The 11,922-nt window shown below is 41.4% G+C and overlaps 2 protein-coding genes across 2 annotated transcripts in view; one reads left to right on the top strand and one right to left on the bottom strand.

Annotated features, from left to right (window-relative positions):
* Positions 1 to 2,954: 2,954 nt before the first annotated feature.
* On the bottom strand, positions 2,955 to 3,659 carry LOC306744909 (transmembrane protein 125-like; the record flags this gene model as incomplete). Its single annotated transcript, XM_079227613.1, has 1 exon — positions 2,955 to 3,659. One exon carries the CDS (start codon positions 3,657 to 3,659, stop codon positions 2,955 to 2,957), a length of 705 nt encoding a protein of 234 aa, XP_079083739.1.
* Positions 3,660 to 10,023: 6,364 nt separating this feature from the next.
* Positions 10,024 to 11,922, top strand: part of LOC306739154 (low-density lipoprotein receptor-related protein 8-like) — a gene marked incomplete at both ends in the record, with an annotated part of 69,038 nt that continues 67,139 nt past the window's right edge. The window contains 2 exons of the mRNA XM_079221116.1: positions 10,024 to 10,090; positions 10,710 to 10,826. Coding sequence (XP_079077242.1) covers positions 10,024 to 10,090; positions 10,710 to 10,826 — 184 coding nt within the window. The remainder of the gene's footprint in view (positions 10,091 to 10,709; positions 10,827 to 11,922) is intronic.

Below are 11,922 nucleotides of genomic sequence, written 5' to 3'. Positions count from 1 at the left end.
TAAAATCAAAAATGTGTCCAATCAAATCAGAGTGTGCTTTGAGCATTCCCACAATGTAAACCCTCAAATATTCCATCGTCAGTTTCAAGTGTATTGATAGCCGCAAGACACTGGTTACACTGTTATCCTCACTGCAGGCGTCAGGATGTCTCATCAGCCATACATTACAACAATAATACACTAATGCAAAGTATTTCTTAAAACAATACTGACAATACCATATGTACATTGAAAGAGTTATTGGTTGCTCTGATTGTTCCTCCTCTCTACAATGGCTGCGAACATATCTTTTCCTGATGCAATACAATGATGGGGGATGAAATCACAAAGATGCATTCTTAAGTTCAAACCAAGTGGGTATCAATTATGACCTTTTTCGTGGATATTTTCCTCTTTGCGTTCCCCTGCATAGTGTTTGCTGATTTTAGGGGTAGTATCACACATTTATTTTGTAGGCAACCCCCGCCATTACCATCTCATGATCCTCAGTGGATGTAATCACTTCATGATTGGATTTCCCCTCAGGACACAGAGATGGGCCGGTGGAGCTGCATCCACTTTGTGGTGTTTATTCTGTGTGGAGCTTTTATCAGAGAAGCACATCAGGCTACTATATCAGATGTTGGGGGACAGAAAGGCACTCAGAGACATCTTCTGATGGAATTAGAAGAAGACGCCAACAGAAACAGTTCTGCAATTCAAAGTAAGTTCAACTTTATCATCCTTTCTCAACTATTTACAACTAGATGTGTTTGAAGAACTTTGAACTCTATAACACCTCATTTACAGGAAACAGCACTGTTTGTAGATGCTATAAAGTATTTTTTTACTGCTGTGTACCCAGGGGCCGTCGATCCAGACGAGAGCCCAAAGTCTCTAGAGTGGTCCTATATGGTTGCAGGACTGGGCACCGTCCTCACCATCTCAGTCCTCATCGTGATGACTGTCAAGTTTCGTCTCTTCCATCGCTTCTTGGCCAGCTACAGACACTCCCTGCTCCTGGAGGCCGACGGCGTCAGCCAGTATGGCCAGGACGAGCCGCCCTACCCGCACAATGTGTTGGGTCGAATGGGAGGGGCTGGAGGCACTCCAAGGGGGCTGGATGATGATGACGATGGCTTCATCGAGGATAACTATATCCAGGCCAGTGAGAAAGAAAGGGCAGAGAGAGGCGAAGAGGAGGAAGAGGAGGAGGAGGAAGACAGTGACGATGATCTTGAGTTCACTATAGCGTGATTAGATAAAGGGAGACTTCATCAAGCTGATTTACAAATAAGATAAAATAAATGGCGTTAGGAAGGAGATTGTGATTGACATTTGACAGAAAAGCAGTGATTCCAAATCTTTGTGGTTTGTGACTTCTTAATTAAAATGAATCACTGTCTACATGCAATCTCATACACCTTCCATATGAACACCTATGAGCTGTGAAGAGTAAGTTCCCCTTAAAAAGTTCCATATTGTTTTATTTAAAAAAAAAGCAAATAAAGAGAGAGAGAGAGAGAGAGAGAGAGAGAGAGAGAGAGAGAGAGAGAGAGAGAGAGAGAGAGAGAGGCGGAACAAATTTGTGAATCCGAATTTCCCTTTTTCCTGTTCCTATTAATCATTTTGTGGCCTCTAAGATTGCCTTGAGAGCCATATGGAGGGGTCCAGACCCACAGTTTGTGAACCGTTGAAAGTGCAAAGTAGTAATGATGAAAGTGAAAACTGAATGAGCCCCTGCTGCTTCAAAAAGTTGCGATAATGATTGGACTTGTCCAAATTTAAATAATGTGATATAATGAAAGTTATGAAAAAATATATAAACAGAAGTACATAGAATTTCTGAGTTTATTTGAGTATCGCAGTTGTACCCCATACCATACTTAAGCTGGGTGCAGGATAGCAGATTCAGTGAATGAAAAGTAGAGACTATCTGCACATTAGATTATATCTCCTCAAGCTTTATTGGACTGAGACAGGCAACGTTTTGACTACTGTTTTTTACATTAATGTTGTCCTTTGTTGTGTCTATTTTCCCAAAGATAAGAAGATAAGTACAGTGTTCACTGTTTGTACCCTGCTAATGATACATGTTGATAGCACCTGAAAATCACTTGAGTAAACTATTCATATTCAAGTTAAGTGTTTGGTTGATTTTATTTGGCTGTGAAACAACTTGAAACCTTATAATTTAGTTTGTAGAACAATACAGATTACAGCTCAAAAGTTCCCAAACTGTGTTAGAGGCTTTCGTGAAAAAATTTCTGCATTTTTCTACATTAAATAAATAATTCCATTGGTAATGTACTTTATCAATACATTATTTTAAATCACAATTGAAGTCAGTGGTATGAATACAGAGAGCTTGAAAAAAAAGGAAAAGGTCTGAAGTGCTCAGAAGTTTCTAACGTCATGATGATGCTCTTTGGTAAGGAACACAACAGTTTGAAAAAGGAAAAAGGTTGAAGGCACTCCTCAGCAAAGTCTTGAATCAGATCCCTATTTCATGCATATATAGCATCGACATGTTACTTAGGATACCCAGCTCTTTCTGATTAAAGGCTTTTCAACAGTTTGACAGAAGACATTTTCTTCTTTTTTGAACACTTACTGAGTCTTTCTTTTCAACCATAATTACTCAGATGTATCACAATGGTGTATTCAGACAGTAACAAAACATGCAGAAGATGTGTCCTTAATGATTGAGTCATTGTTAAAAATATGCCTTTTCATTTACAAACTATTTTGCAATACTCTTCTGCCGATGTTTAACAGTACAACTTGTTATGCAAATGGTACCAACAAGACTGTAAGCAGCTGAGTAGCCCAAGACTAAGGCTACTTATACTCTCCAGAATGTATCTCTTTGTTTTACTTTTTTTTTTACACTGCTACACAAATTTAATAAAAATCTTTCATTTCATACACTCTTGGATCTTTTCCCTCTGAGGGATTTTGCTCATTTAGTCCATTCAGATCAGGCTGGTCCGGCTGGAGGAAGTCTCTCTCCTGGCCTGACTCATCTGTCCTGCTGGGACACTGAACACCCTGGCAGTTCGACCCCCCAGCCTCCTCGCTCTGCTCAATCTCAGCATCATCCTCCTCCTCTGCTCCTTTCTTCTTTTAAGGTAGATGACCACGCCATATCCCACTACAGCTAGAGACATTCCTGTCCCAGCAGCTATCAGCACCAAGCTAGACACCAACATCTCCTTGCCGTCATGACCCTGGCTGCCGATTGTGGCCACACAGAGAAGAACCGTCCCACAGAGCATCACTGCCAGCCCCACAGCTAACATCAGTGCCGGGTCAGCCCTGCCCCCGCTCTTCAGCTGGTCAATCCTACGCCAGCTGTGCACACAGTTCATGTCCTGTATGGCAGAGCTGAGAAGCTGCTTGAGCAGAACAGCCAGGGCTAAGAGACAGAGGGTCGTGCCCACTCCGAGGCGCCACTCCCCGGACAGGCTGGTGGTGGTGAAGAGGAGGCCCACACCGCTGAGGCCAAGTCCCACTATGAGGGCCACAGAGGCACAGTAGCACAACAGGGAGCGCCGTGGCTCTCTGGACCACCACAGCTCCACTTGATCTTCTAGGACACGTCGCTGTATCAGAGTGGCGTCCAGGAAGAGACCTGGGGGGTGACGGATAGTGTGGCGCGGCTGGTAGAAGGTCTGCATGTCAGGTATGGCAGTGGTCACAGCTCAGCCAGCCCAAAACCAGACTGGCAAAAAGAGGATGTAACTGTATTCATCTCATCTTCTGTGAAAACTTACTTGTTGTTATATTACTGTAAAATGTTGCTGTCCATCCATTTGCATCCCATCACACAATTTTAGTCAAAGAATCACATGAGTTGGTTTCAAAGATCCGACAGTTGTTTGGTCTTGTTGCTTCATTCTGTAGAAGAGATAGTGTTTCACGTAGACGTAATCCGGCTTCAAGGAAAGTTTTCCATTGATGAAGTACAAACTTAATTTGCTCAAGCTGTCGGGTATGACACTCTTCTCAGTGTTGATGGTAGAATTATCTTGGAGGCAAAACAACAGTAAAGACACCTGCCACAGAGAAGCAGGGAATTCCACTGCAATACTCACTGTAAGTAGAGAAGTGATGATGTTGACATTCTGGCTGGGTAGTGTGCAAGTAGACTGTCCAAGTGTCTACTCATGATCACCACAGTGACTGTACTAGTGTCACACATTGCTAATCTGTGCCACTTTACATTCTCTCCCCGAGTGCCAGGCAGAACAGAGGACCCCCACCCACCCACCCTCTCATCACACGGGAACACCAGCTCGTCTGGTTGAGTGGGGAAAAGACAGGTCACAATAGCAGTGTTGGATCATGGTTTGGACAGAGATTGGCGACATTGTCCACCATTCCCCCACACAGACAATGGGCTGACCGGCGTACACAATGACGGTGCTGCAGGAGGCGGGCGGGGGTGTCTGAGAGCTGGGGAGGGGGTGTTGCATTGCTGTTGGGCTGAGTGATGTCAGTGACTAGTGATAATGGTGTTTCTGTGATCCTAACGATAGCGTCATTCACACATGAGCCTGTTAGATAGGCCACAGTGACAATGAGACACCCACTGACACAGACCTGCTGATCGGTGTCTTCCAGTAGGCTAATGTTGCTCTTCCTAAGGTTTCTTCCTGTTTTTTTCCCCCGTTAAAGTTTTTTTTCGGGAGGGGGGGGAGCTTTTACTGTTCCGATGTGAGGGTCCTGGAAAATATGGTGTTGTATGTTGTACAACCTGTAAAAGCCCTCTGAAACCAATTTTGGATTTGTGATTGTGGACTATACCATAATGACTGGTGATTACTTTATGATGATATGTGTGCAATTCATCCTTTGAATCTTTGAACTTTTGAATATCAACCAAGGCCAAATGTGAAACTATGATCTTCGACAAGTTAAGTTTATCCACATTTTCACTTTGTTTTAATCAGGAAAAGAGGGGAGAAAAATAAATAACTTTCATGAACAAAGTGTTGACACTCTTATATCTGAATATTGGTGTTAAAATACATTTTATTATTGGAAAATCGTGTGTACCTCTTTTTTTAACATATTTCATCCAGATAACTTTATTGGAAGGACTTTGTGCCATAAGTGTGTAAGAGCCTGATGTTAAACTCTCAAGGACATCATTTGTTACAATGAACAGTGTATGAATGAAATGGGGTATGTTGATATCCAGCAAATGGGTTTGCTTAAGTAGCAGTTCCTTAGGGAAATAAGTGAATCCATTGGAATTACAGTGACCCCCATCAACCACAAGGTGGCAACAAGTAACCATGTTATTTTGTAGCCATTGATAATGTGCGGACCCTCAAACAAAGACAACATTGATGGACGAAAGAAAGACACAGTTGTGTGAATAAATCAGTTTGGACACTGACATGTTTTTTTATTTATTGTCACCATAAAATTGTCAACTGTCCAAACATTTGGACAGTTCATTAAAAATAATCATAGTCACTAGTTTATTATATATGCAGAGCCAAATCAACAACACTTTTGTGCTTCATTAAGAGACACATTTTTTGAGAAAAACAATATTGACTCTATTCATATAATCGGGCAGGAATCAACAAAAAAAGTGTTCAGAAATACAATTTGTCCCATTTACGTAATATTGCCTCAATAGTACAGTTGTGTTCCAGAAAAAGAGTGGTGGTGTTGTTGATAAAAAGATCAACCTAGAGGGCAGCAGCATCTAAGTTTAGACTGCAACGTGTACAGTACATGCAGTGCTAGAAGAAGTACTTAGACCTTTTATTTAATTATTCAGTAAAAAATAAATGCAGTCCTATAAGATTTTACACATTTAGTTTTAAACTGGGTGTGTGGAGGAAGGATACAATTCTGCTTCGTGGCCTAAAAAAGTGATTATTGGTTCTGGTTGAGATTAAAGAAGGGAGCTGTGTGTTGAGCAGAAATAGCGGCCTCCACAAACCTGCAGTAGTTGGCTCTTTGCTTTTGGACAAATAGATGTTCAAGAATGTCTCATGGAGAGATTTGTATGAACAGTTTCTTATTCTGGCCCAACACTCCAGCAGCTGATCTCTCTGACAGGTGCAACATCAAACAGAGAGGATGAACTAATCTCATGGCTGCAGACCACTGGGTTAGACAAACAGGGCTTGTGACCAGATCATCGCTGTTCCAGTTTCCTCTCAACCAGCTGGTGAAAGTTGGGAGGAAACAAACATAGCTCTCTCATCTCTCAAAAGCAGCTGTTGAGGTGTTCTCGAGCAAGGTACAACAACCTAATTGCTTCAGTGCTCAGAGGCCATGGGTGGATAGCTACTCTGTAAATGTAGCTGTGTGTATGCAGAGCAGAGAACAGCTGGGGGGGGGGGGGGGGGGGGGGGGGGGGGGAAACGGCTCAGCAAACAGTCCCTAAAGTTTAATTAAATAAGAAATATGGCCGGAATAGACGTCTCACTATTTACTGAAATGCTGCTCACGTGTAAAAGGAACTGCTGATTTCCATGATTGATGTGATTGTGTGGGGATGGTGGAAACCTGAACTGGGTGCTGTGACAAATGGAAAGGAACTGCTGCCAATTTCTGAGGCCCCTGACAAGATGGACACACTCGGCAAACACAGAGAAACCTTTCCAATCCTGACTTTGTATAGCCTTAGTTTAACCAGATGCTACTCAGACTGAGATGTGTCATGAAGTGATTTCATATCAGTAATGTCACTGATCTGTAAACAGACTGTCCAAAAACCTTGAGGGATAAGGAAGTTTGATATGGCGTGCTGCACCCTGCAAGATAAGATATATTTCATCTGCAGCGTATCAATTTGTGAGGAAATGGACAGCTATTGCATTACATGTCACACAAACTTCTTGTGCCACGTTGACGCCTGGTTTTGAGTGCCACGAAAATGATTCCACTCATTCATGTTCCCCTCTGGATGAAATGAGACAACGCTGGTTATCCCGAGGCTTTTAATCTAGTGCATCAAGTAAAAAATGTCATTTTTAAACCCTTGGATTATAACCAAAGTCTGCAAAACTAATAATATTCCCTTCAGCCTCAAATACACTTTTGTGGTGGTGCTTGTTAGCAAATGTTACATGCTCAACGAAGATGACGAACATAGCAAGCATTATCTGCTAATCATTAGCATATTAGCATTGTGATCATGTTAGCATGATGAGCACCGCTGTGTCAGTGCATCCTTACAAAGCTGCTCGTGATACTGTTGATAGCCTTGTTTCACTTTTACTTTAAATAAATGTATCGGTCGGTTGTCCTGAGTCTTGCATTTCTTTAGAGGGTCAAGGTTTTCAACCTACAGAAACAATTAACTTTATTTCCTTCTGTTTTTTTTGTTTTTCGTGGCTTTTACAATCACCGGACAAAACTACAGCAGTTTCCTGGATTTTGGAGGCATACACGTCAGGTTGTTTGACAGTAAAAGAGCCCCTGCTAGTGGACTGGGCACTGAGACCAGAGCAGAATCTGCTCTAGTATATTTTATAGTATTTGCATATATCAGTTGATTGACAGACTCTCTCAGATATACCCTGCCTCCTGCTTAATCCCCAGGGTGCTAAAAGCATTTCTCATGACTCACTCATCACAGCAAATTGACTGTAAATTCAATTTAGTCTGTGCTATTTCTGATGGGTTAGAATCAGCAAATAAACCAAAGACATTTCTGGTGCTACATCAATTATCCATTGCTTTAATTTTTACCTGAGCAAGGCAGATGATGCTACAAACGATAACACATACTGTAATTTCCCTTTTATGTCGATCTTTTAAGGTGCACACCGTACAGTAGGTGAGCTATTACTATTAACAACTAGGTCTGAACATGTTTCATCGTAAGTCTATATTGCATGATGGGGATCATACACCCTAAGGAGACAACTAACACACACACACACACACACACACACACACACAAATATATATATATATATATTTATGTATATATGTATATATATATATATATATATATATATATATATATATATATATATATATATATATATATATATACATATGCATATATATATAGCGCAGTGTCTGCATTAAAACCCTGGAAACAAACTAATATCACATATTATATTTCTATTGTACATATTTTCAGCCAACAAGTCTTGAATTGAACACATGTTCAACAAGCACTGTTTTTTTTATTCGGTCTGCTCCTACGGCCTCATTCTTCTGGATGGTTGCGATGCAACCATGACAACAGGCCCCCAACTCTTTTTTCTTTCCTCCGTGTCATGGCTTTATTGGCGGTGAATAGCTACAATGCGATGTGTGACTATATGTTGAGGTTGGCGGGGAGGATTAAGTTATCCTACAGCTTATCGCCATTAAAATGACTGATTATGCTGTCAGCAATGGTCGTGGCCTAGATTTGAAAGACAGCTTCGTTTGCTCTGGCTGGAAGCCCTTAGACCTTGTAAATACCTATCTGCAGACTAGTGTTACCTCATTGTGTTTGTAAGAGCAATAACGCGTTTGGTTAATGGAAGAGGTACAGGGGGCCGTTTCCTGTTGCTGCTGCCACTGAGAAACCGTACAGCCTGCAGTTCACCTTAGCATAATTTGCATATAGATGAGAATCACATCATATTATTGCACAGGGGTATATTAATAATGGGGTTGTTGAACAGGATACGGTACTGTACAAGAGACCTGTGTTGATGCTAGAACAGGTGGAGCCCGGAGCGCTGGTTTCTGCCTCACTGAAGCTATATTGTCCCTTGAGTTTCACCTCCCTCTGCTCTCCATCAGCAATACTTTCTGTCTGTCTTGTGTTTATATTCATGACGGATTTAAGAATATGTTACGTGTGGATCCACTGCCAAGTCCCTGAGTAGCCTTTCAGCGAGCTACTTTTCAAAATTACGCCACCCAAAGTGAACACAAACACACCACAGGGACACCAAATTGCTTGACCTCCTGATCCCTTCATATCTGCTCCTGCTAGTCCACAGCGCTGGCCCACTATTACCAGGTCGTCATGATCCAAAATTGATTTCACTGGCTCAGTGGGCGTGACATGGACAACCCCAGGACCCACTTTCTTTTTCCCTCACTCTTGCTCACACACATGTTGGCCTCACTCACACATTCACTCACAGTTGTACTTTATTGATAAGTATTCGTAGCCTATACTGATTGTCTGGATAAATGCTCCAAACCTCAGGTTATTTGTTGGCCACAGCTTCAATAAGCACAATTAAAATAAATGGTTGATGAATAAACCAGGTGTGTTATATAGGCTATATGCTTGCATTTTCATGTGTTTTGTGTATCATCCTAAATCCTTAATGTTAATGTCTCTGTGTACATTTTATTTGCCAGGTTGAACACTCTTTGCTAACCTTTTTTTTAACATCACTGGAGTTGACCTTCACATCAGTCTATGAATATGTAAAGATCTCATGTAATTGTTGTCGGGAATTAAATTAGATCAATAATATCACGCTATCAGGGTAGTATTATACCCAGACATGTTTACTATTGACTTCAATATGTTTTTTGTTATTGAGTTATTTTAACTAACATTACTTGTAATATTTGGGTTAAATCCATTGCGGCCACAATAGCCCAACACTATTATGTATAGTATTCGTGGCCTGCATAAATTACTTGTAGCTCTGTCTTTTTTTTCTATTCTATCATGTTCTACTATTCTAATTTGGAGCTTTCAACAGTAGTTGAGAAACACATTACATCAAGGCAGTTGCTGTTATTATACTGATCGAAAGCTTCGAAACTGCTTCCAAATGGACCTTGTTTTATCTCCAATGTCAAGGATGAATGTTCAATCCCAAAAAAATACAGTAACCTTAAATACTACAACTATTCTATTCTATACTTTTCTACTCTTCTCCCCGCCCACGCGCTGTCGTCACGCGCCGGGCAGCCAGTGAGGCGGAGGAGGGGGTGTTTCACAGCGGAGCGGCAGCAGCAGCGTCGCAGCGTTACAACAAGAGCGGCTCTTGGGCTTTGTTTTGTGGATGTGAATGAGCTCCATCACCTCCTTCAGAAATGTGGACGGATATAAGGACGTTGCTACTTTTTTATTCGTTTGTCCTGAGGCTTCATTTCTCGGAAGGTCAGTGGTTTTCTTTCTTCCTTTGCGCGTGAGACGTTTATGAAATACAATATAAACCGTGTGTGTGTGTGTGTGTGTGTGTGTGAGTGAGTGATGGGGATGTGGAGGTGAGAGATGGCAAGCGCTGCCGGTACTCACACGCGCGTGTGCATTTGATTCTAAGAGGAAAAGACAAACATACTTATCCATATGTTAAAACACAAGGACATGCCTGGTTTAGTTGTAATGTGTGGTAGTTTGGTCTCTGAATTAATTGCTTGGGTGTTCAGGGTCTGTCATGTGTTCTCCGGCTGTGAGCGTCCATACTGCATCAGATGTAGCTAGTAGCCCAGACTGAATCTTTGTCTTTATGTTGTGGAGAATTATGTCTGGCAGACACGGGGCCTCTTCTGCTGCGGGTTCCTCCTCCTCCCATGATAGCTTTTAATTATCATAAAGTGGAGCAAAAACAGAAAGAAAACACGGAGCATGACGCGCCTCAGCCAATTGAATTTCAATTAGGCATTCATTTGCAAATTACAGTTGAACTACACGCGGTTACTACTCCACTATATCCGTTTGTTGCTGATCCATCTGGGTTCTGTTCTCCCCTCATGTTTGTTTTGTCTTCTTCTTCCAGCAACGGATGAGTGTGAGGATGGACAGTTTCAGTGCAACAACAAAAGGTGTATACCGACCATCTGGAGGTGCGACGACGATGACGACTGCTCAGACAACAGTGATGAAGAAAACTGTCGTAAGTGTAAAAACAGCGGAGAAATGAAGAAAAATAAGCTCTGTTAAGCTGAGGAAAAAAAGAAATGTCACGATCTGACTGTTGTGCAAATATCACCATAGCAATGACCATAATATGAACATGAATAGAACAACATAAAAAAACAAAACAACTTAATTAGGTCACTGCAACCCCCCTTCCTTCCCAATGCCAATCATCGAGCAAGTAACTGTGTGAAAATGTGTACTAAACCCAAAGCATCCTATTGTATTATTTGAATCTTATACAGTATTTTTTTTTTATCTATAAAAATCGCTCTAAAAAGAAAAGAAAAACATCTTTATATCATACATTTCATCAAGAGACAATAGCTGAAACTGCTACCGTCAGCTACCATTAAAGCTTGCCTTAATGGTCTGTTCATGACTGGAATGTGTATTGAAGCCAAAGCTCCAATGTTAAATGTTGTTAACCTGAACATGCACCAACAGTATACCTCCCATAGGTCTTTGCCCTCTCATCATTTTGTATTTTTATGGTGGATTTGCTATCCTATTCACATTTTCTCTATTTTGTTATTATGCAGGACAGTGTCTTATTTTTAGGGAGCTATACAAGCTTTCAGAGTAAACAAAGAAAGTCACAAATAAGTGGGGATGAGGCATGTGTGTGGGTGTGCCTTAGGCCCAGAGTGTGTGCCGGTGAGCTATATATAAAATCACGTATATCATATCATATCATATCATGTACATTTAGCTTAACAAACATGTTTTTATAGATGACAGTTGATTAGGTGGAACCAGTTTCCAATTTTCAAATAAGACGCTGTCCAGCTGAGAGACAGATTGTGTGGTGCATCGGTTTAGTGCACAGCACAAAGCTCTGACAGGTATCTTGGATGTGTTTTTCTGCGCAGAAATAATATAATTACACTTTCCTTTCTGACTGCGAGCCTGTGGCCTATATTTTGGAAGACTGCGAAGTTGTGCCAAAAGCTGAATCCAAGCCCGGCATGTTTGCCATGCAGCAATGTTTTTTGTGTGTGTCTGGGTTAATTGTGGCTCAGGAGGAATTCCTGCACCTTCCCCCATATGCATACATATATACTCTGTATTTT

This window comes from Taurulus bubalis (genome assembly GCF_910589615.1).
Source record: "Taurulus bubalis genome assembly, chromosome: 1".
Lineage (NCBI taxonomy): Eukaryota > Metazoa > Chordata > Actinopteri > Perciformes > Cottidae > Taurulus > Taurulus bubalis.
This window is presented reverse-complemented; position numbering and strand designations above follow the sequence as displayed.